The following is a 25,820-nucleotide window of genomic DNA, read 5'->3' as shown; positions in this document are numbered from 1 at the left end:
AGATAAAAAGGTTAAGCTGGAGATAGGATGGTATCGCCAGTTAGAGGGCTGTTTGAAGCTGGATGCCATAGTGTAGTGGGAGGGCTTGATATCAGAATACCGAATGAAGTAAGGTGGGAACATCTGGATGTAATTATACTGCCTATAAGAAAAGTTGTCACAAAGGTCTTGGTGTGATATTGATGGGGAAGCTTTGGCTATCATTAACACAGTAATAAAGGTCTCTGCATGCAATTACAGGTAGAACTGGATGTCAATTCCCGAAGGGCTCTTAGTGTGGCTCACAACCATCTGTCAGAGCTGAACATGGTTCTTAGGGTAAGAAAGGTTGGGGACCATTGATATAGCCTAAAGGTGTATTTTGAAGCAAGAGGATTGTAGAAGGTAGCTAGCAAGAGTTGCACCTAATTTGCTAATGCAAGTATGAATCTTAATAAGTTTATTTGGAACTATGTACTTATTTTTATTTCTTTTTATACTCTCTATAAGGAGATGTACCAATGTGCCTTTTTGACTTTAAAAGTACATTTTCGTGGAAATATGTCAGAACTTTAGAATTGACTGGCAAATTCTGATAAAAAAAGTGGTGTAAACTGAAAAAACAATAATAAGAACTAATAATATAGATATTAAAGTGATTCACATTGTTTTGATATACATTAAAATTACTTTTCTAAAGAACCTTTGACACTTTTCCTTTGAAAGAATCTTTTCTTCACGCTGTAAAAGAATGATTTTCCTTTTAGTGAAGTAGGTTATATAATAAATAGATTTTTTTAACATTAAATCAACAGTAGCTGATGGGGGAAGACGTCAAATTGCCTTAATATTAGGAATTATCCCAAATGCTCATATCTAAAAGTCTATTTACGTAATATTAACTGCTTGATGTTTTCTATTGAGTGGTACAAAAATGCATTTGCAGCTTGTGGAGAAAATAACTTTGATACACATGAAAAGGACCACTTTATTTACCCACTAATCAATAAAGGATGAGTTATATATGACATTGTTTCAGACAATGCCTGGAGAAATAGTGAGAGACAAATGTAGAACACTGCATGAAATGGTGGGAACCGGAGCTTTGTGAAATGCCTCATGTTTGCCACCGGCAGTATGATTGACAATAGGGAACTGAGCGTAAAGAGATATTGATTGAAAAGGAAAGACGCTCAGTGATCCCTTGAAGGCACATAGCACACAATCTTCAACTACAATAATGCATCTTTCTGCCCTTAAGTATATTTCAGGAGATTTTTATTTCCTTTATCGACAGTCTGCTCAAGTGAAACTTAAGTGATGCACTTGGATATTGAACAAGTAAATCCCAAGGAAAATGCATTTGCTTTATTGACTCGGCATCACATAAAACCAAGAGCTGAATATATATGTAACGAACAATAAGCAGATAAAGAGATCTATAGAAGAATATCATTTGTTAACGTGGAAGAAGAGCACATAGTTCACATGGGGCTAACCGAGATTTTGGACAATAAATCCAAAGCTATAATATTCATTTGGTATGACTATGGCCCCTCTTTATAGTTTTACATTGCTACTTCCCTAGATAATTTAGCTAAAATTATTATTTAAAACAAATCTCATGATCTGACTGCTGTCCTGTTTTTCTGGATCAGACTAATCAGATTTACTTGATAAAAGACCTATTTTTAAGAGAACACTTCATGTTTACTTGGTACACTGTGTTTTGATTACTACTGATTGTTATGGGGTGTTCATGTCATTGACTACAGGCACATGATCAATATGCGAAGGGAAGAAAGAAAAGGGTTAGCCCGCGCTGCCGTGTGGAATAGGAAGATGATCACTCAAGGATAAAATCATGAATTATCATTCAACGCGTTTCTTGAAAACTCCTTCAGGAATCAAAATCACTGATCATCTTCCTATTCCACACGGCAGCGCGGGTTAACCCTTTTCCGTCTTCCCTCCTCATATCGACCCATGTTATGGGTCTGCAGCAGCCATTGTGGTTTTGATTTCATGCCCTTTGTTATGTCCGGGTGGTGGAAACACTGGACCGTACACCGGGTTCCCCTGGTGAGGCAGCCAGGCTGGTCACCCCGCCAAAGGGTCTTGATGCACAGCAGCCGAAGCACTATTGGTAGCAAGCCAGTCCGTAGGAGAGCTGGAAAGCAGATGTCGCTGAGAACACGGAGTTCTAAACGGTAGTCCGGGTGACGAGGCTCAGGGTCCAAGGCCGGGTTGAAGGGTCAGACTGAATCCGGAACCTGCTGAGCGAGGAGACGGGTCACCAAATGGAGCCAGGGACTGGAGACTGGCGGAGCTGCAGAGGTGGTGGAACTTCCGCCGAAGTCACCGTCAGTAGTACTGGAACGGACGTGGTCAGGACCGGCTGGCGTGGCAGGACAGGCTCTGCGAGACAGACAGGGGTTAATACTGGACACAGCAATACGGGGACCTGAACTCCTAGCTTACTAAACACGTAGAACAGGCCCCGCCCACCAGGAAGGAGAATCCTAATATACCCTATACCTGTCTATGCAATTTCCTGTTTCTGGGTGCTGGCCCTTTAAGAGAGGGTCAATGACCGCACGCGCGCCCTAATGCGCATGCGCGAGGCCCGTGTGCCAGAAGCCAGTCCAGGGAGCGGTGCAGAGGAAGCAGGAGTGCCCGGGTGAGTGTCCCACGTCGCAGAGGAGCGCCGGGAGCGGGAAGCAGGACACATGGAGGGCGCAGGCGAGGAAGAAGAGGCCGGGACCGGAGTGGTGAGCAGGGGACGCCGACGGGAACCGGAGAGCGGGCCACGGGGACCGGAGAGCGGGGCACGGGGACCGGGAAGCGTGACAGTACCCCCTCCCCCACGCCCCCCTCCCCGCAACCGGGACAGGAAGGCACGAATCAGAGGAGTGCCAACATTCTCCCACGGCTCCCAGGACCTATCCTCGGGACCATAACCCGCCCAGTCCACCAGGAAGTATTGCCGACCTCGCACGGTCTTCATGGCCACGATATCCCTTACCGCATAGATGTAATCGTCAGCGATGGGAGGAGGAGCAGTACCGGCACCAGCGGAGAAGGGACCAAGGACAACAGGCTTGAGCAAGGAGACATGGAAGGAGTTGGGTATCCGCATCGTGGCCGGGAGCTGCAGCTTGTAGGAGACTGCATTAATCTTGCTGATGACTTTAAACGGCCCGATGTAACGAGGACCCAACTTGTTCGATGGCAACTTCAATCGGACATATCTGGATGCAAGCCAGACCAGATCACCGGGGGAGAAACACGGGGGATCCAGGCGCCTCTTGTCCGCATGTCACTTCATCCGCAAAGAAGCACGCTCTAGGGAAGTCTTGACAGAGTTCCATATAGCTGAGAAGTCCCGGACCAGAGCATCTGCCGCGGGGACATCGGAAGCCGAGGATACTGGCAGCGGGACAGAAGGCTGAAGTCCGTAAACGACCTGGAAGGGAGAGCTGGAGGTGGACTCGCTGATGTGTTGGTTGTGGAAGACTTCAGCCCAAGGAAGGAGCGTGGACCAATCGTCATGATGGATGTTGACGTAGTGGCGCAGAAAGGAAGTCAGGATCTGATTGACCCGTTCCACTTGGCCATTCGACTGAGGGTGGTAGGCCGAAGAAAAGTCCAAGAATACTCCCAGATGTTTGCAGAGAGCCCTCCAGAAGCGCGAGGTAAACTGAGTTCCTCTGTCGGACACAATTTGTGCAGGAAAGCCATGCAATCGGAATATGTGTTGTATGAAGGAGTCAGCTAGCTCCTGGGCAGAGGGCAGCCCGGCCATGGGAACGAAGTGAGCCATCTTTGAGAATCGGTCCACCACAACCCATATGACCGTGTGTCCGGAGGACAAGGGTAAGTCCGTAATGAAGTCCATTGCAATATGTTGCCACGGAATGGAAGGAATGGGCAGAGGCAGAAGACGTCCATATGGTAGGTGCTTGGGTGTCTTGTTCCGGGCACAGGATGGACAGGCTGAGACGAAGGTTGCTACGTCTTTACGGAGGGACGGCCACCAATAGTGACGGACAATCATACTCCAAGTCTTCTTCTGACCAGCATGGCCGGCGATCTTCGAGGCATGACCCCAGTGCAGGACTCTCTGTCTGTCAGTATCTGAGACATAGGTCTTCCCTGGGGGTATCTGAGTCAGAGCGACAGGAGCCACCGGAATAACTTTACTGGGGCTGATGATGGGCTGGAACGTCTTCTCCTCCTGTTCCACGGCCACGAAGGACCTAGACAAGGCGTCTGCCCGCACGTTCTTATCCGCGGGCCGAAAATGGAGTTGGAAATCAAATCGAGCAAAAAACAAGGACCAGCGGGCTTGTCGCGGGTTCAGTCTTTGGGCTGACCGTAGGTACTCCAGATTCTTGTGGTCTGTGTAGATGATCACGGGGTATACTGCTCCCTCCAAGAGGTAGCGCCATTCCTCCAAGGCCAGCTTGATGGCCAGTAACTCCCGATCACCGATGGTGTAGTTGCGTTCGGGTGCCGAGAAGCTCTTGGAGAAGAATACGCAAGTGACCATCTTCCCGGTGGAGGATCTCTGCATCAACACTGCCCCAGCCTCTGAGGAGGAGGCATCCACCTCCAAGGTGAACTGTCGGTTCAATTCAAGGCGATGGAGAACCGGGAAAGAAGCAAATGCCTGTTTCAAAGAGCAGAACGCGGCATCGGCTGCCGGTGGCCAGTCCTTAGGATTAGCTCCCTTCTTAGTCAAGGCAGAGAGAGGCGCAGTCAGGGCAGAGAAGTGTGGGATGAATTGCCGATAATAGTTTGCAAAGCCGAGGAAGCGTTGGATGGCCTTCAGTCCGGAAGGAGGAGGCCAGTTGAGGATGGAAGACACTTTCTCTGGATCCATCTGCAGGCCAGTGTCCGGGATTGCATAACCCAGGAAGGGAAGAGACGACTTTTCAAAGACGCACTTCTCGTACTTGGCGTACAGACGGTTCTCTCTAAGCCTTTGGAGTACTAGCTGCACGTTCTCTCTGTGGGTCTGTAGGTCCGGAGAGAAGACCAGGATGTCATCCAGATACACCATGACACAGACATAGAGGAGGTCTCTGAACACGTCGTTCACCAGTTCTTGGAAGACTGCCGGAGCATTACACAGACCAAAGGGCATGACACAATACTCGTAGTGCCCATCCCGAGTGTTGAATGCGGTCTTCCATTCGTCTCCAGAGCGAATGTGAACCAGGTTATAGGCCCCACGGAGGTCCAACTTGGTGAATACACGAGCTCCTCGGAGCCGATCGAATAGTTTGGGGATGAGTGGCAGAGGGTATTTGTTTTTTACGGTGATCTGGTTTAATCCCCGGTAGTCAATGCAAGGGCGCAGATCACCTTCCTTCTTCTTGACGAAGAAAAAACCTGCTCCGGCAGGGGACGAAGACCTCCGAATGAACCCCTTTGCCAGGCTCTCGGTGATATAGGCAGACATGGCCCGTGTTTCAGCAGGGGACAAAGGGTATATCCTACCTCTAGGAGGCGTAGTTCCCGGCAGTAAGTCGATGGCACAGTCGTAGGGACGATGAGGCGGTAGTACCTCTGACTCCTTTTTATCAAACACATCCGTGAAGGACCAGTAGGCAGAAGGCAGTCCTGGTAGAGACTCTGGAACCGGAGGTCGTCGGATGGGCTGTATGGATTTCAGGCATCTCTCGTGACACGAGGAACCCCATCGGGTAATTTCACCTGTACTCCAGCTGACCGACGGTTCGTGTGCCCGTAACCATGGAAGTCCCAGCAGGATCTGATGAGACATGCGCGGGAGGACGTAGAAGGTGATATTTTCGGTGTGCAGGGCACCGATCTGTAATTCCACAGGCTTGGTGATCAACGAGACGGTGTCAGAGAGGGGTCTCCCATCTACAGAGGCGATCACCAGCGGTTTTTCTAGTGGGAGAACAGGCACCTGGTACTTATCCACCGTGGCCTGCTGGATGAAGTTGCCTGCTGCTCCGGAATCGAGATATGCCTCTGCCGTGAACCGGGTCTCTTCTGTAGTCACTTGAACAGTCCATGTGACGGAGTCTGAGAGAGTCCCAGCAACTAGGGTGGCCTCTCCTACCAAGCCTAGGCTTTGGAGTTTCCCGGCTTCTCGGGACAGGAACGTAGCAGGTGTGTGCCATCTGCGCAGTAGAAGCAGAGACCCTTGGCTAGTCATTCTGCTCTGCGTTGCTCAGACTGCCTCAGGCGGTCAATCTGCATGGGCTCGTAGGTAGAAGCGCCAGGTGACGCCAACTGGGGAGCGATGGACTTCAGTGGTGGGGAGGAGTGCCGTATCGGACGCCTCTCGCGGGACACCTATTTGGATCGTTCCTAAAAGCGAAGATCCACTTGGGTCGCTAGAGCGATCAGGGCATCCAGGGTGGAAGGCACGTCACGACCAGCCAGCTCATCTTTAATATGGCCCGAGAGTCCCTCCCAGAAGGCGGCGGTTAGGGCCTCATTGTTCCACCCTAATTCTGAGGCCAAGGTGCGGAAGCGGATAGCATATTGGCCCACCGTCAAAGTCCCCTGACGTAGCCTGAGGAGCGATGAGGCGGAAGTGGAGGCGCGTCCGGGCTCGTCAAAGGTGATACGAAAAGCCTGCAGGAATTCCTGGATGTTGGTGGTTACCGGATCCTCCTTCTCCCATAAAGGGTTCATCGAGGCCAGTGCTTCTCCCTCCAGATGGGACATCACAAACGCCACCTTGGCTTGGTCGGAGGCAAACAGGTGCAGAAGCAGCTTAAAGTGGAGGGAGCACTGATTCAAGAATCCTCTGCAGGTCTTAGGATCTCCGGCATATCGGGGTGGAGAGGCAAAGCGGAGTTTAGAAGTTTCCGAGGAAGCCGCCACGGGAACAGCGGCCGTGGACTGTGCTGTAGAAGCCTGAGATGCCAGGGACGTGGCTGTTGCTTGCAGCGTGTTCAGGCGAGCATCCACCGAGGACATGAAGGCAAGCATGCGGGACTGGGTCTCGCGCTGTCGTCCGAGTTCCTGCTGCAAGTTGCCCAGCTGGGCCGCTAGTGCTTCGGCGGGATCCATGGCCTGTTCTAGCTGTTATGTCCGGGTGGTGGAAACACTGGACCGTACACCGGGTTCCCCTGGTGAGGCAGCCAGGCCGGTCACCCCGCCAAAGGGTCTTGATGCACGGCAGCCGAAGCACTATTGGTTGCAAGCCAGTCCGTAGGAGAGCTGGAAAGCGGATGTCGCTGAGAACACGGAGTTCTAGACGGTAGTCCGGGTGACGAGGCTCAGGGTCCGAGGCCGGGTTGAAGGGTCAGACTGAATCCGGAACCTGCTGAGCGAGGAAACGGGTCACCAAATGGAGCCAGGGACTGGAGACTGGCGGAGCTGCAGAGGTGGTGGAACTTCCGCCGAAGTCACCGTCAGTAGTACTGGAACAGACGTGGTCAGGACCGGCTGGCGTGGCAGGACAGGCTCTGCGAGACAGACAGGGGTTAATACTGGACACAGCAATACGGGGACCTGAACTCCTAGCTTACTAAACACGTAGAACAGGCCCCGCCCACCAGGAAGGAGAATCCTAATATACCCTGTACCTGTCTATGCAATTTCCTGTTTCTGGGTGCTGGCCCTTTAAGAGAGGGTCAATGACCGCGCGCGCGCCCTAATGCGCATGCGCGAGGCCCGTGTGCCAGAAGCCAGTCCAGGGAGCGGTGCAGAGGAAGCAGGCGTGCCCGGGTGAGTGTCCCACGTTGCAGAGGAGCGCCAGGAGCGGGAAGCAGGACACATGGAGGGTGCAGGCGAGGAAGAAGAGGCCGGGACTGGAGTGGTGAGCAGGGGACGCCGCCGGGAACCGGGGAGCGGACCAGGGGGACCGGAGAGCGGGCCACGGGGAGTGGAGAGCGGGGCACGGGGACCGGGAAGCGTGACACCCTTTCAGTAATTGTGACTCACAATACCACAGGTGAGTGATTCCCTGCAATTATTTTATTCTGGTACCACCAGAATAAAACCCTATTTGCACCTTTTTGTCTTTTCCAGCAATTTTTATTCAGGGCACATTATGACTTTAATTCATTAGTCGGTCATCACAGTTGTGACTTAATTTCCCATCTATTTCACTTATCCCAAAAAGAGAAATCAGACACTTTCATCTCACATCATGTACTAGGCATAACATAAGGAATCCCTTTTATCGAGACAGCAAATGAATAACCTCCTGATCATCGGGACTCCAACTGCTGGGACTCCCACTGATCCTGAGAACTAGGGCTCTGAAGAACCCTGTATGAATGAAGATGTGGTCAAACATGCGCAATACTGCTCCAATCATGCTTAAAGAAAGTGCTGAGGACCAAAGAGTGCAGCTCTATGCTCTCTACGGTGGCTCTATTGGGAGAATCAATGCATAGGATCGACCAGCAATCTATTCACTAAGTGCTCTTTAGAGCTCTGACTCTAAAGAGTGCTTTACACGCTGCAACATTGCTAGCGATTGTTAGCGATGTCGAGCACGATAGCACCCGCCCCTGTTGTTCGTGCGACATTTGGTGCTCGCTGCCGTAGCGAACATTATCGTTACGGCAGTGTCACACGAACATACCTTGTCAGCGACGTCGCTGTGACCGCCGAACAATCCCTCCCTCAAGGGGGAAGTGCGTTCGGCATCATAGCAACGTCACTGCGGCGTCACTAAGCGGCCGGCCAATAGAAGTGGAGGGGCGGAGATGAGCGGGACGTAACATCCCGCCTACCTCCTTCCTTCCTCATTGCCGGTGGACGCAGGTAAGGAGATGTTCGTCGTTCCTGCGGTGCCACACATAGCGATGTGTGATGCCGCAGGAACGACAAACAACATCGTACCGGTGGCAGCAGCGATATTAAGGAAAGGAGCGACGTGTCAACGATTACCGTTTTTTAATAATTTTGTGATCGTTGATCGTCGCTCCTTGGTGTCACACGCTGCGATGTCGCTACCGGCGCCAAATATGCATCACTAACGACATGACCCCGACGATATCGGTAGCGATGTCGCAGCGTGTAAAGCACCCTTAGGAATCATTTAGGTTCCCAGCTGTCAGACCCCAGCGATTGGACACTTATTATTTATCCATTGTATAGAAGATAAGATAACATCTAAACTTTAGACATCCCCTTTAAAAATCTTTATAGTGCTCTTCATATAACAGTAACTCTACATATTAATTTATTTTTAGAAGGCAGATGTCGTCCTTTAATGCTACTCTCATTGAGTCCTCCTAAAAGTAACCATAACTGACTGGCTCAACAGCTAGTCATGAGAGAGCACTACCATGCTCGGGTGCTCGGAACTTGTAACGAGCAGTCGGGATCTCGGACGGGCTTGACTCGTGTACCAAGCATAATGGAAATCAATGAGGAAGATCTTCTGGAAAAATGCTTGAATATCCCATTAACTTCAATTATATCTGGTATACAATTCGAGCCCATCCAAGCATCGAACTGCTTGTTATGAGTACCGAGTACCCGCGCATGGTAGTGCTCGCTCACTACTATCAACAGCTTCATTTGCAGACAGGGCGATTTATATTTTTGCAGGGCGATTTATATTTTAAAGCTTTTGTTTATTTCTCCCCTTATTTCAAGAACCATAACTTTTTAATTTTTTCGTCAATATAGCCATTTGAACATACAATGGGGAAAATAAGTATTTGATACACTGCCAATTTTGCAAGTTTTCTCACCTACAAATAATGGAGAGGTCTGTAATATTTATTGTAAGTACACTTCAACTGTGAGAGACAGAATAAAAAAAATCCCAAAAATCATATTGTATGATTTTTAAATAATAATTTGCATTTCATTGCATGAAATACCGTATTTTTCGCTTTATAAGACGCACCGGATTATAAGACGCACCCCAAATTCAGAGCAAAAAAAGGTGAAAAAAAAGGGATCCGCCTTGTTATCCGGTGGTGTCTTACTGGAGGGGGCAGTAGCGGTGGAAGAGGAGTCACAGGAGGCAGGGGTGGTGGCTGTCCCAGAAATGGTTTCTTGTGCTGGGGCTGTGGCGAAGGCTGGGGCCGCGGTGGAGGCTCTGGCTGCCATGCTGGGGCAGCTTTTGTGGCAGCGATGACTGTGCGTGGTGAGGGCTTTAAAGAAATGGCGCCCGGAGTCAGCGCAGATTAAGCTCTAGGCTCAATGGCAAGCCAAGATCTCATCAGCGCAAGCGCCAGCTTTGGGCACCATTTTCCTGAAGTCCACTGGAGGGAGATCAATGGGCCGGAGGTGGCACCTGCGCAGATGAGAGCTTAAGCCGAGAGTCCATGTGCGCACGTGACTACTCAGGGCGGCATTATTTGAAATCACCACTAGACACACAGTGCCAGTCCAGCCACTGGAGACCCCGCACAGCAGCCCCAGCCCCAGCCATCGGAGACTCCGCGCAGACCCAGCACAGCCACTGGAGCCGCCAGAGACCCCGCAGAGCCGCTGAAGACACTGTACAGCTGCAGCAGCCGCCAGAGACCCCACACGGTGGCTGCATACACTGCACAGCCGCCATCGCATTCCCCCGGCCTCTTGCGACCCCTCTTCACCACTCCGGTAACCTACATTCAGATTATAAGACGCACGCCTCACTTTCCTCCCAATTTTTGGGAGGAAAAGTGCGTCTGATGATCGGATAAATACGGTAAGTATTTGATCACCTACCAACCAGCAAGAATTCTGGCTCTCACAGACCTGTTATTTTTTTCTTTAATAAGCCCTCCTACCCTGCAATCATTACCTGTATTAATTGCACCTGTTTGACCTTGTTACCTGTTTAAAAGACACCTGTCGGCACACTCAATCACTCACACTCCAACCTCTCCACTATGGCAAAGACCAAAGAGTTGTCTAAGGACACCAGTGACAAAATTATAGACCTGCACAAGGCTGGAATGGGCTACAGAACAATAGGCAAGCAGCTTGGTGAGAAGGCAACAACTGTTGGTGCAATTGTTAGAAACTGGAAAAAACACAAGATGACTGTCAATCTTACTCGGTCTGGGGCTCCTTGCAAGATCTCACCTCGTGGGGTAAGGATGATTCTGAGAAACGTCACGATCAGCTCAGAACTAGATCAAAGGACCTGGTCAATGGCCTGAAGAGAGCTGGGACCACAGTTTCAAAATTTACACTTCATATTACACTACACCGTCATGGATTAAAATCCTACAGGGCAGGCAAGGTCCCCCTGCTCAAGCCAGCACATGTATAGTACTGGTTGAATAATTGGTTACAAACTGGACATTTTCTAGTGGTTAAAACCTGTAGAAACCTGTACTATACAAAGAGATTGGGGTCAGTTGTTGGATTTGACAAAATTACATTGTCAACTTATATTCAGAATGGGGTTGTTTTGGCATACCAGAAGAAATTATTCTACGGCACACCTCCATCTATATTGAACTGTACATTTCCATTCTTAACATAATCTTTGTTTTCTTTCATGGCACACACAATACATATTAATCAATAGGTCTAAAATTTTATGAATAATCCCATAAAGAATAGACCCTAGAAGCAAGTGATTCCATTATCAGCTCAAAATGAATTGTGTTAAAGCCTAGGTCCACTGGAAGATCATCTTTGGGGGAGTTCAGTCTAAAATCTGTATAAAGAGCATTTCCATACAATATATTGTCCTGTAACTGTACAAAATACAAGCAAAAAATGTACAATTTTGTGTCTAATACAAGTTTTTCTCTACTTTTCTAATTACCATTTTCATTATTTGTTACAAGGTGTTTGTGTATTTGTTACAAGGAATTCAGGAATGTTTGAAGGTTGTGCAATGCTCCACATGAATGCTATATCAGAGAGGTTTACCAGTAGCCCTCAGCCAAAATGAGACATCAATGATAAATCATTTCACATCCTTATGTCAATACACTGTAGCCAAAAGATATAACCTTGGGCTTCAGTTTACAAATTAAAATTCTTTTAAAATAACATTAAACTGAGCCCCTGAAAACAGCATTATAATTTAAATGACATTTTATGAACTTTACACAGGTACAATGGTCATTACAGTTATAGCAAGAAAAAAATAGATCCAAGTACATGAATTCCCATTGCAAACTTTGAATATTTAAGGGAAGAATGATCTTTCAAACATTTTGAGAATTAAAAGCAATCTTTCATTATATTCATGCTGCCCGAACCCCGGTCTGGTTATGCGATTGCAGTCAAGTATGTTTTACTCTGCAATGCTGAGAAAGCATAGTTTAAAAAGCCAGTCGGGAGCATAGGGAGAGATCTGATTAGCCCACTGTCACCCTCAACTGGCTTCTCCCTGCCCCATTCCAGCTGATTCGTAGATCTCTCCCCTTTTAAACATGAGAGAGCCCTGTCAATCAAATGTAATAAAGCAGGGAGAAGGCGGTCCAAGACGTCATCAGAATAGTCAGGTCTCCCCTTATAATCCCTAGCCGGATTTTCAAACTATGTTTTCTCTAAAATGCTGTAGCATTTCAGAGTGCAACATACCTAGTGGCAAACACACAGTCAAGCTCTGATTCATACTGCCTGTGGCTCAGGCAGCATGAATCTAATGACTGGTTCCCTTTAAGCTTAAGAAAGATGGCATTGCCATGTGCAACAATAATGAGTGGCACATAGAATTCTGATGACTAAATGCTACATTTTATTGTCCCTTAAAACAAGTTTGCTAAGATCGGCTATCCATCTCTGTATGGGGGAAAGATATTGGGGACAGGAGGATCAGGCAGTTGATAGAAGGATTGGGCAGTTGAGAGAAGGATCAGGCAGTTGAGAAAAGGATCGAGCAGTTGAGAGAAGGATCGAGCAGTTGAGAGAAGGATCGGGCAGTTGAGAGAAGGATCGGGCAGTTGAGAGAAGGATCAGGCAGTTGAGAGAAGGATCGGGCAGTTGAGAGAAGAATCGGGCAGTTGAAATTTCAAATTGGAATGCTTTTGTTTTCAGGTGACATGGGCGGCTGCCAGATGAGTCTATAGTGGCTTTCTCCTCTCTACCCATTGAAAACACATAGATCTCAGCCAAGAATTCATGTGTATGGGGGGATTTTTGGAGATAGTTGTCTGCTGAACTAATGTTAGTTTGAAACTTATCTCATGTATATATACAGCTTTAAACCAAATGATCTGCAATATTCTTGTTATCACTCTAGCAATGATGTCATATTATGGACAGTGATACATATTTTTTTCATGGCAATAGACATAAATTTAAGGTTAAAAAAAAAAAAGAGCTATCACATCAGTTCACCCTGTCCAGGTATCTTTCAAACCAAAAAAGGTGTGGTGCACAGACAGAGACCACAGGCCTGCTGTAGGGTGAAAACTGAAAACTATCCAGTGGAATGTTCGGAGAATATCCAACAACTGCAATTAAAAGGACCATAAAAAACATTATATATTAGTAACTATTATAATATCAAAGGTAAAAAATAAAAAAGATACAAACTAGGCCTTTGTGTTTCAAGAACTAAAGGCCACTTTACATGCTGCGATCTCGCTAGCGAGATCGCTAGCATGCGTTTCCGCCGCCATCGCTTGTGGGTCACAGGCACATCGCTACCCGTGGCGCAAAAAAACACTCAGATCCGTCACACTACTTACCTGCCTAGCGACGTCGCTGTGATTGGCGAACCACCTCTTTTCTAAGGGGGCGGTTCGTTTGACGTCACAGCAACATCACTAAGCGACCACCCAATCAAAGTGGAGGGGTGGAGATAAGCGGGACGAACATCCCACCCACCTCCTTCCTTCCTCATTGCCGGCAGCCGCAGGTAAGGTGAGGTTCCTAGTTCCTGCGGTGTCACACATAGCGATGTGTGCTGCCACAGGAACGACGAACAACATCGTACCTGCAGCGATATTTGGGAATAGGGAAGCATGTCACCGATTAATGATTTTGCACGATTTTGCGACCTTTTTTGATCGCACGTAGGTGTCACACGCAATGACATCGCTAAAGCGGCTGGATGTGCATCACAAATTCCGTGACCCCAACGACATCGCTTTAGCGATGTCGCTGCATGTAAAGCGGCCTTTAGGCTCTTCATCATAACATTCTGAAATTGCATGGTTAAGCCAAATTTAACCTAATGTATATTAAGTAGTGATGAGCCAGCGTACTCTCCACTGTTTGATACTCGATAGAGTCCCTGCACAACATGTTTTGCAGCTGTTAGACAGCCAATAAACATGCTACGATCATCTGCTACATATGGAAATGCACACTGTCCTCAAAAAACAGTTCAGGTACATTTGATCTAGATTGGGGAGCTTAGATTAGAACAGACATATAGGCAATGTTTAATTGCTATTGCAAAACATTCTATATTGTAGACTTGTACCTTTTAGTGCCTTTCATGTGGCTCTAAAGGGTGTTTCTAGCCTTGTTTAACCTAATAAATAAATAATTTAGAAAAACGGCATGGAGTCCCACTTAATTTTGGTAACCAGCCTAGGTAAAGCAGACAACTGCAGGTTTGTATTATCAGGCTGGAAAGGACCATAGTTATTTGGCCCTAAAAATGTAATGCCAGTTGGCATCAAACCCAGGGATTAGTAATAGAGAAGTGTCTATCAGACACCCCCATTACTAACCTAGTAATTAAAAAAAACAAAACAAACAAAAAAATATTTGAATAAAGACTCCCCCACACTAGCTCTTGTTCCCCATTTTATCAAAAATGTTCTCACGAAGCTCTTCTTTTGTAGTCCATGTTCCACGAATGCAGCTCTGGCAACTGTGAATAGCAGTAAAGCACAGCTATTCACAGGTGCCAGTTGGTGATGACAACTCTGATCAGCATCTCTAGGTCTTGCTGAGTGCAGAGTTGAGCCGACAGCTCTGATGAGAATTGTAGTCACTACCTGGCGCCTGTGAATAGCTGCGCTTTACTGCTATTCACAGTCACACAGTCATCAGAGCTGCAGTTGGGAAATAAGGACTACGATGGAAATTCGTAGGAACATTTTTATTAATAAATTTTTGAGGGATAGTGTGGAGGAGTCTTTATTCAAATTAACTTTTTTTCATGTGTTTTTTTTTATTATTACTGTGTCAGTAATGGGGGTATCTGAGAAACACTTCTCCATTACTAACCCCTGGACCTGATGCCAGAAAACATTATGCAGCTGAAATCAAGCCCACAAATTTTACCCTGATTGCCACCACACCAGGGCAATCAGGAAGAGTTGGGCAAAGCGCCAGAATTGGCGCATCTAATGTGATGTGCCAATTCTGGAGCGACTGCGGGCTAGTTATTTTTAGGCTTGGAAGAGGCTAATATCCATGGATCTTCTCAGCCTTATAATATCAGCCCCCAGCTGTCTGCTTTACTTTGGCTGGTTGTCAAAAATAGGGGGGCCTCCTGCCATATTTCTTAAATTATTTATTGTTTTAGTTCCCATTAGAGACCTGGGAGTCAGAGATATGTCCAGGCATCTTGCCCATGCTGATCCCATTCCATTTGAGTGCTGTTTTCATCCATTTCAGCAATTTTCCTGTGCCTCAACCCTCCTGGTAGGGTTTTCCGGAAAAATACTAGTATTTTCCATTGACTTCCATTATACTCGGTACTTGAGACGAGCCCGTAAGAGCGTCCGATCTGCTCGATTCGAGTACTCAGCACTAAAGGCCTCTAGTTTACTGTCTGCACCAAATCCTAATAATTAGCTTAAGGTAATTAGCACATTGCATGGCTGTTTCTCACTAATTGTAAATATGTAAAAGTATGCCATTGTACAACTTTGTTTCAGTGAATGAGGAACATAAATAGTAATTTCTGTAATTAATAAGGACGTCTTTATTATTCCCATATACCTTGTAAGTGGAGGCATTTTTAATCCTATGTATGTTCATAACTATTACAATCTATCATTCTCTCTTTGCTTTATTATTCTGATTTTTCAATTATCTTTTTTATTTAATGAGTTCTGCATCAACAAGATCCAGCACCCTGTGATAACACAATGAATGCATGTGGTGTTATGTGATATCACATTTGTAAAATTGACTCTTCATGCTTCATGTACATATTCAGTAATGGCAGAATGTCATGTCAAGAATTCTACAAAAGAGAATGAAAATCTAAAATAAATCAGGATAATCATTCCAAAGTATATCCCCCAATAAATTACCAAGTAGCCACGACTGGAGAATAGGATTTACATTTGCTATCATAGACTTTTAAAAGGCTTGTCAAAATGATGTTCTGGACCCTTGTGTCTTTGCTTCTTAAAGTTCAGTGGCAAAACTATATTTGTCTTGTTAAATAAGATACATCATGTTATGTAAAATATATGATGTCTCATCCTGGCCCAAATGATGTCCTCTTGTCTGCAGCTGCATCAAGTCCTATCTCTTCTGGTCTCAATTGGGGATCACAAATATAAGGGGCTCAAATACAGCTGAAACCAGAAGTTTACATGCACTCTCTAAAAAGCTACATCTGCATGTTTTTCTCACTATCTGACATGAAATCAGAATAAACCTTTCCCGTTTTAGGACAATTAGGAACCAAAATTATTTATATTTGCCAAATGCCAGAATAATGAGAGAGAAAGAATGTTTTAAAGCATTTTTATTACTTTCTGCAAGGTCAAACATTTAATGCATTTCATTAGTATTTGGTACCATTGTCCTTAAACTGCATGACTTGGGTCAGATGTTTTGGATATCCTTCCACAAGTTTCTCACAAAAGTTTGTAAGAATTTGGGCCCATTCCTCCTGACAGAATTGGTATAACTGAGCCATGTTTGTAGGTCGCCTTGCTCGCACCAGCCTTTTCAGCTTTGCCCTTAAATTTTCAATAGGATTGAGATCAGGGTTTTGTGATGGCCACTCCAAAACATTGACTTTGTTATCAGTAAGCCACTTTGTAATCCGTTTGGCAGTATGCGTCTGGTCATTTTCCATTTGAAAGACCCATTTCCGCCCAATCTTTAAGTTCCCTGCTGATGTCTTGAGATGTTGCTTCTTTCCTCATGATGCCATCTATTTTGTGAAATGCATAAGTCCCTCTTGCAGCAAAACAACCCCACAACATGATGCTACCACCCCCATGATTCACAGTTGGGATAGTGTTCTTCGACTTCAAAGATTCTTTTTTTTTCCTCCAGACATAACGATTGTCATTATGGCCAAACAGTTCAATTTTAGTTTCGTCAGACAACAGGACATAGGACATATCTACAAAAATTAAGGTCTGTGTTCCTGGGTGCATTTGCAAATACTGTATTAATCTGGCTTTTCTTATGTTTGTTTTGCCTTTTTCATTGCACAGTGGTATTTCAGCCCATGTTGATACAGTACTTATTTCACTGTGGATAATGACACAATCTTACCAGATTCCGCCAGCATCTTCACAAGGTCTTTTGCGTTTTTTCTTGGATTGATATACACATGTCTGACCAAAGCACGTTCATCTCTTGTACACAGAGCCCATCTCCTTCCTGAGTGTTATGATGGCTGGACATTCCAATATTGTTTGTACTTGCGTATAATTGTTTGTACAGATGAATAAGGCAGCTTCAGGTATCTGGAAATTGCACCCAAGGATGAATCAGACATGTGCAAGTCCACAATTCTCTTTCTGAGATCTTGCTAATTTCTCTTGACTTTCCCATGATGCTACACAAAGAAGCAGTGTGTTTTAGGTGTGCATTAAAATACATCCACAGGTGTGTCTTCAGTTAATACAGATGTTGCCAATAAACCAATCAGAAGCTTCCAAACACATGACATCATCACATGGGCTTTCCCATATTGTTTAACGGCATAGTGCTCTTAGTGTATGTAAATTTTTGTCTTTGCAGAAAGTAATAAAAATGCCTTAAAACATTCTCCCTTTCTCTCGTTATCTTGGCTTTTGGCAAATATAAATAATTTTGGTTCCTAATTGACCTAAAATGGTAAAGGTTTATTATGATTTCATGTCAGATAGTGAGAAAAATATTCATATGTGTCTTTTTAGCTAGTGTATGTAAACTTCTGGTTTCAACTGTGTTAGTTCTAACTGGACCTGGAAGAGAAAAGTAAAGTCTTCAACATAGCCAAGAACAGTTCCAAAAAAATAGGAGAAAAAATCCTTGATGTCAGTAGTGTAACTATATCAAAAAAAGATAAAATAAAAATAGAAAAAAAAAATTAAAAAAAAAAAAAGTTAATGGAGATCAGAATTTTATTAGATTGGCACCATCTAGAATTGACATAGGCTATAAAGAGATGCAATGACTAAGGAAGCCCTGTTATTTAAGTGACTGGATTGTATGGATTTTACAGTTTTCCCAAGGCCCCCTTCACACGTCAGTGATTCTGGTACGTATGTGCTTTTTTATATACGTACCAGAATCACTGACATATGCAGACCCATTATAATCAATGGGTCTGCTGACACATCAGTGATTTTTCACTGAACGTGTCTCCGTGCAGCGTACACCCGTGGCCGTGATTCTGCACGGAGACAAGTCAGTTTTGTTTTGGTATCACTGATGACCCACGGACCACACTCTGGTGTGATCCGTGTGTGATCCGTGAAACACGTACCAGAAAATCACGGTCATATTAAATATTAAATATTTTCAACTTACCTTGCCTGCGATTCGCTCTGCAGCCTCCGCTCTCGGCAGCTCCTGCCTGGCTCATGAATATTCATGAGAGCAGGAATAGCCGACCAGGAAGTAGCTGCAGAGAGCGGTGGGTGGATGCTGCTGAGCTGAAGAGTTCAGCACCATGGACAGCAGGAGCGAAGGCAGGTGAGTAATGTCCATATGCAATCACGGATTGCACATGGACAACCCACGTGTGCCGTGAATCACGGAACATGGAGGGACATGTGCGTGTTTTACACGTCAGTGAAGAACGTCAGTGTTTTTCACTGACGTGTGAAACAGGCCCAAGATTGTAGTCTCTCAACAACCCTTCTAGGCTAGGATAGAAATTCTTTGAAAATAGCAAGAGGCCAAATGGGAATAACCTATATAATTGATGCACATAATGACAAATTTGAATTCCTTGAGTGTGTGTGTGCGTGTGTGCGTGTGTGTGTGTGCGCACAGGATGACCCCATGGCTCAGAGAAGTGGAAGACAAAAAGCAGCGGAGACTGTGGCTAGGAACCTGCATTAAGTGGAGGGGAGCTAATGGCACAGCTTCACCTCTATCACATAATTAGAAAACTATAAATGCATAAAACACAAGTATTTTTTCCATTTGTTCATTAGATTACAGTATAGGCCTATGTGGTTGTCAATATCCATAAATTGTACTTTTTTTGTTCCTTTTTTTGCTTTTAGAACCATGTCTGCTGTACATTATTTTATATTGCTATGTTATAATTATATGACTGAGGTTGACAGGTAATTGTTTCTGTATATTATTCCTATTACATTTCGAACAATAGGCATTTTGAGAAAACATTTAACTCTATGACCTCCTTTTAAACATGTATCAATGTCCGGCAAAGAAAATGTAATAAAGATATTGCCCTCCAGGTAACAAACAGCGGCTGGAAATATTGAGTGAGACATCAATGATGGTGCTGACTAATAAGCTCACTTCACTCAATGCCACTTGACAGCCTTTCCCTGGGCCCTGTCACTCTTTCAGTAATTTAAAGTTTGGAAGGTGCTAAAGTAGTTTATGGATGTGAACGCTTTAGGTTTGGTCAAAAGTGGGCAAAAGAGCATAATGTCAGAGATAACTCATATCGTAAGACATCTGGAGAGAGTGATAGATATGGAGCTCTCAAGCATCACATTAGAATGATGGGAACGGCAGACAGATGTTCAATGAATTATCTCTATTTTAGGCACAGACCCAGAAGAAACCATCTTAAATGCTTTCAAGATTTTTGATCCTGACGGTAAAGGTCATATAAAAGCAGACTAGTAAGTATTCAACTTTTACTGCGAAAACCTGATGGATGATCAATATCCGGACATTAATGTTCTTTTATACTAATACAAAGTATTAAAATAAAGTAAAAATGTTACTATTAATAGTTTTCTTGACATATGTATTACTAAAGGGAATTTGTAGGCAGGATTTTACCTACAAACTATGTGTATGTAGCTCTTTTAAAGAGAAGTCCAGGAATACCTTTACTTGGCCTAGTCCGTTCCTCCATCACCAAGAAATCTGTGTTTGAATTTAAAAGCAAATTAGACAGTAAATCTGAAGCCTCTGTCACTCCAGCTCTATTCACAGTGCTGCTTCAGATCTACTGCCTTATTTTGATATCAATTCAAATGCTGATTTCTCAGTAATGGAAGAATGGACTGGCCATGTAATGGTATTGCTATACTCGTCTTTGAAAGAGCTACACGCTCGTATAAATAGTTTAGAGGCATGAAAGCCTGCTGACTGAAAAGGAATCTATCATCACTGTCATTTCAACAAACTTTGCATTAGTCAATAGTACAAGTGAATACTCAAAGCTTTGTAATATATGTTATCAGAGAATTATGCTCCTTTTTACACTTATAAGCCACTCTTCCATCCTGGACAAGGCCATCTACAATGTAAAACAGCTGAAATCTGTCTTGGCAAGATGGACAACCAGCATAATAAGAGTTTAGGTTACCGAGCATATAGAAGTCTATGGAAAGGGGAGAGGTGAAGAGGAGAGATTAGTACTCAGTATAGTGGGAGAGCTGAAGTCACAGGCAGATTGTGGTGCAGCTTTCAGTACTTGTATTTCACTTTCCGACACCTCTCCTCCGTCATACCTCTGCTCTGCATTGAGCTACTAGGAGAGCTGTGCCGAGGAAACAGAGGTGCCAGGATTAGCGCAAACTATGAAGGCCCCGGCTTCATTGGGACTGTCAATAATGGTCAAGGTCTGTAACTGCTGCTACCGAATATGGACTAGTCTTAATGAGTTTTTACTGCTGATTCATCAATTTTACTCAAATATGTTCAGTTGTATATAACAATAGAATTATTACTGGCATGCTTGAATAAAGGTCATGGGTGCAGTTTAAAAGTAAAAAAAAGGGTTACATTTAAATTCTACAGCCAATGTCATATCATGAAAAATCCTGTATCTATCAAACATCCACCATTTCTTTAGGGTCTCGTTATATCTATCATAGTTCTAATATCCGACCTGTGGTAATATATGATTTGTCTTATATTTCTGTACTAGTATCAGAGAAATGCTCACAACTCAAGCAGACAGATTCAGCCAGGAAGAGGTATGTTTTACAATATGTCATATTTTATATATGGATTTACTATATTGTAGACTTAGATGTGGAGTATGACCGTTTTCATGAATTGGTCAATGGAGAGGTTTTAAAGTTTAATGGTCTATTAAATGTTTGTCAAATGCTTAGTTACTGTATAACCCTGTATACACAACCAGTCAGCATCTAGCAAAAAATGTACCATATTTTTCATTTTATAAGACGCACCGGATTATAAGATGCATTCTAAATTTATAGATAACAGAGAGTAATAGAAGAAGGGTCTTAATTCCATGCCAAGGACTCAATGGATCCAGGAAGAGATTAATGCTTCTTTAATAACATGCACAAATACAAATACGCGTTTCTGGAGACACAGCTCCCTTCATCAGGACATTGGCAAGAGAACATCAAAACTTTTCTTTCCACAGTTTCTCATCTAAATTTAGAGATAAAAAAGGGGTCCATCTTATACTCTGGTGGTGTCTTACTGGAAGGTGGGTGGCAGCGGTAGTGGAGCGGGTCACAGGAGGCAGGGGTGGTGCTGGAGTAGGGCGATGCTACAGACGCTGCAGTGGAGGCTGTGCTGGCTGTGGAAACTGGGCTGGCTCTGGAGAGCAGGGTAGTGCGGCGGGTGTCACAGGTCACAGATGCTTTGTTGGTGGTGTGGGCTTCAAAGAATTGGTGCCCGGGTTCAGTTCATGCACAGATTGAGCTCTCAGCTCAGTGACAAGCCTAGATCTAATCTGCGCACACGCCACCTCTGGGTGCCATTTTCCTTATGTCTGCTGCTGAGAGATCAATGGGCCGGAGGCGGTGCGTGCACAGATGAGATCTCGAGCTGAGAGGTCCATCTGCGCATGCGCTGAATCTGGGAGCCAATATTTGAAGCCCGTACCGACGACAGAGCATCTCACCTGCTGTACTGCCCTGCTCCACACAGCCACCACTGCAGCTAACACAGCCCCCACCACAGCCAGCACAGCCCCCACCGCAGCCAGCGCAGTCCCCACCGCAGCCAGCACAGTCCCCACCGCAGCCAGCATAGTCCCCACCGCAGCCAGCACAGTCCCCACCACAGCCAGCACAGGCCCCACCGCAGCCAGCACAGTCCCCACCGCAGCCAGCACAGTCCCCACCGCAGCCAGCACAGTCCCCACTGCAGCCAGCACAGGCCCCACCGCAGCCAGCACAGTGCCTATTTGCCACCTCCCAGTAAGCTACATTCACATTATAAGACACATCCCTCATTTTCCTCCCAAATTTTTGGGATGAAAAGTGCGTCTTATAATCCAAAAAATATGGTACATGTCTTGTCATCCCTAGCTATGCCCCTGATACAAACAAAAAAGGAGGTTTTTGGAGTAAATATATCTAAAAATCTGCTGCATATGTAATAACTTTTATTTAGTGCATTTTGTGCTTTGATGGAGGACACTGATGACGATGATGATTAGAATTCCTTTAGCGGAGGAGACAGTAAACTTTGATTGCTTGGACAATAAAACTGGTGCCAGAGAGATGTTTCTTTGAACAATGGAACTCAAACAATATTTGCTGGCATCGCCCATGTCCTTCATTTGATCAGATTGCACAATAGAAATGACTACAATCATAAAAAACAGACATTACAAAGATTTTCTTAAGTTTTATCGTAACCTTGTTTCACATTTATCTTCCAGATCAGCCAGATGTTCAGTGCGTTCCCCCCAGATGTAGCTGGTAACCTGGATTACAAGAATCTGTGTTATGTTATCACCCATGGTGAAGAGAAAGATCAGGAGTAACAAGGGATGTAGAGCAGCGGGTCACGTTTGTGGTGGCATTATTGTGATGAGCAATAATGAATTGTCTAAATAATAAAAATACATTTTCACTTCTAGTGGTTGGAATTGTACTGTCTCTGCCCTTGATTTCCGCATGTCCTCAAATATTGTCACGGGTGACAGACTGTCAAGTGGTTTCTGGCTATGGAAGGTCACAGTGTTTGACTGCGCAAAATATTCCCTGACTTTCCATTGTTCCTGCTGTCAGTATTCATTGTAATAGGTCATTTTTATGTAGGATTTTCATCTCTCCCTTTTTAGACCCAGCAAGAGCTCGTCTTCCACCCAGCTGCTGATCATCAGTATTCTCTTGATGCTTAACTACCTTTTCCTTTATTCTGTTTATTGAAGTCTTAGTTGCAAGCAGGTGGGTTGTACTCTTCTGTAGTATCATTGCTGAAAACTTTGCTGAACTTCTTTTTGAGTTATCTGTGGATAAGTAGTTCTTGTATTTTCACCTGTGTGTCCTCCTTGTGTCATCTATGGTGCTTAGGGGGTTGACGAAGAGCTCATCCCTTCCATTCCCTATTTCGGGTCCAGCACTAGGAATACCCAGGGTCAGGTATCTGGCGCAGCACATAGGTCTGGAACCTATCTAGGGGTGGGGAAGGACCCCAGGGACCGGTAGTAGATTTGGTCAGGGGTCACCCTCTTCCCCTTCCCTAGACACAGGGTTTCCCTTCCCTTTCACCCTTTGCTTGGTACTTCCCCGTACCTAGCATGACTCATATGTATGTTAGTTTCACATTAGCAACCAATGTAAAACATAATTTCTTGCAAAGAGAATTAACACATTTTATGAGGACCATACATAATGAGGTCGACTCCTCACCAGTGGGCTCTATAGTCTCCAGCTCTCCAGACATTGTGAAGTTATAGCTGCCTCCATTTACTGCCACAGAAATATTTCCTGGATTAACAAAGGTGTCATTTAGCATATGTTGGATTATTTTTGGTTTTCTGATCAAAAGGTAGTTTCTATATTTAATCCATGTATTAAAATGACATCTACATTCTGAACAGATGCATTTTTACTGCATTCTAAGGAGCTTAATTAGGATTATTCTATGTATAAAAAATTTCTACAACTAAATATCATATGTTTCAAAAATACACTACAGTAGTTATGACAATCAATTAAGATGATTATTAGGAATTAGATTTTTTGTTTGCCAAAACAAGGAGTGTCTCCGAAATACAGAATAGGGGTCAATCTTTCAATTATAATTTTTCACGGTAAGCCCTACTTCTGGCTTTGGCATAGAAAAACTGATGCAAAACACTGATGTGTGTGAATGAGGCCTTAAAAGATCTGTTGCCCGCTATACATGTTATATAAGACGGATACTGTCCTTTGTAGCAAAGTGGCTGAAATACAATTTGACTATTTGAAAGATTGGCTTTTAAAGCATATTTAACAACACTGTAATGCCCCAAACTAAGACATCTCCCTCTGGGAACACCCTAGAATTAAAAGGAAGACCTATGTTTCTGCAAAGTTTGGAAAATCCCTGCCCTTTTTATACCGACTGCTAGAATTGTCACTGAAAAATCAGGACTGTTGGCAAATATGTTATCAATGTGTTTGCTAGTGCTTCCTCTGGGTGCCTTTTTCCATTATACTCCAAAAATAAAATGACTACAGTTAGTGGTTGTGTGTATGTCAGATGAGGAAATTATCCCTATTGGGCAAAGTAAGCAGCGGGTCAGCTAAAAAGGTGACATCACAAACTTAATCATGCAGTGGCCAATGAGTTCTGGACGCAGCTGGAGTCCTGGCCTATGGTGTAGCGGCCGAAGATACAGCACACGACAGCACACACAATAGAACCCGACAGCGGGCAGCGAGCAGTTGAATGTTCGTAAGTCGGGGACTGCCTGTATAGCACTGCAGAATATGTTGGCGCTATATAAGCCACATGGATAAATCTGAAAATATTGTCCACATCTGATTTTCACAGCAGAATCAAGGGGGCAATATACAAGTTACCTTGTATACCAGGTAGAAGATCACCTGCTGATTTAATAATATCGATGCTTGAATTAAAGGGGGCTGAACTGAAGTTAGTTTGGGTTATTTTGTGCACTATAACCAGGAGCGGACATATTATTGGTGCAACCTGTGCAGTTGCATTGGGGCCTACAAGTTAAGGGAGACCCTTACTACCAGTAAAATTGTGTATATTGATGAACTCTTGGGCTGCAAAGTGCCCATATATTGCTTTTGTACAGGGGCACTTCTCTGTCTGTGTCCACTAGTGGGCATAACAATCGCGCTCGCAGAGAACACAATTGGGCCCATGCTTCAGGAGAGCCAGCAGAGCCAAGTGCCTACTTTATCTGGATGTGCCTCTGAGGACGTACATTCATCTGAAGTGTATAAAGATGCAGAGGCCCATCAGGTCCCTGCATTGCTAAATACACTGCCAGCCTATCAGAGGCAGGCAGCTGTCATTGGCGTGTCCATGACTGGGGGCGAATGGCAATAATGTTATGTACCATGGCCTGCATGCCAATGTCAGCTGCCGGCTCCTGCGCTGGCTGTAGAAAATAACGTTGTGAGGCAGGGGAGAAAAGGAAGATTAGTAAAATGTTTTATTTTTACAGGGAACATACCATATATACTAAGATGGGCCCAGGAAGGGGGACATACATACCAGGATGGGCCAGTGTAGGGGGACATATATACCAGGATAGGGGACATAGAGCATATTCCAGGATGGGGGACATACATACCAGGAAAGGGGCATATATACCAGGATGGTGGGATTATATACCAGGATGGGGGACAAAAATACCAGGATAATGGACATATATAGCAGGATTT

At 44.9% G+C, this 25,820-nt stretch overlaps 1 protein-coding gene across 2 annotated transcripts in view; it reads left to right on the top strand.

Annotated features, from left to right (window-relative positions):
* Positions 1–23,049, top strand: part of MYL10 (myosin light chain 10) — a 63,880-nt gene extending 40,831 nt beyond the window's left edge. For both annotated transcript variants that reach the window (XM_075333245.1, XM_075333246.1), the window contains exons 5-7: positions 19,790–19,868; positions 21,128–21,176; positions 22,850–23,049. In XM_075333245.1, coding sequence (XP_075189360.1) covers positions 19,790–19,868; positions 21,128–21,176; positions 22,850–22,954 — 233 coding nt within the window. In that variant the 3' untranslated portion in view covers positions 22,955–23,049. The remainder of the gene's footprint in view (positions 1–19,789; positions 19,869–21,127; positions 21,177–22,849) is intronic.
* Positions 23,050–25,820: the final 2,771 nt, after the last annotated feature.

Source organism: Anomaloglossus baeobatrachus, chromosome 2 (assembly GCF_048569485.1).
Source record: "Anomaloglossus baeobatrachus isolate aAnoBae1 chromosome 2, aAnoBae1.hap1, whole genome shotgun sequence".
NCBI classification, from domain to species: domain Eukaryota; kingdom Metazoa; phylum Chordata; class Amphibia; order Anura; family Aromobatidae; genus Anomaloglossus; species Anomaloglossus baeobatrachus.
Note: the sequence above shows the minus strand (reverse complement) of the source record. Positions and strands in the feature narration are given on the sequence as shown.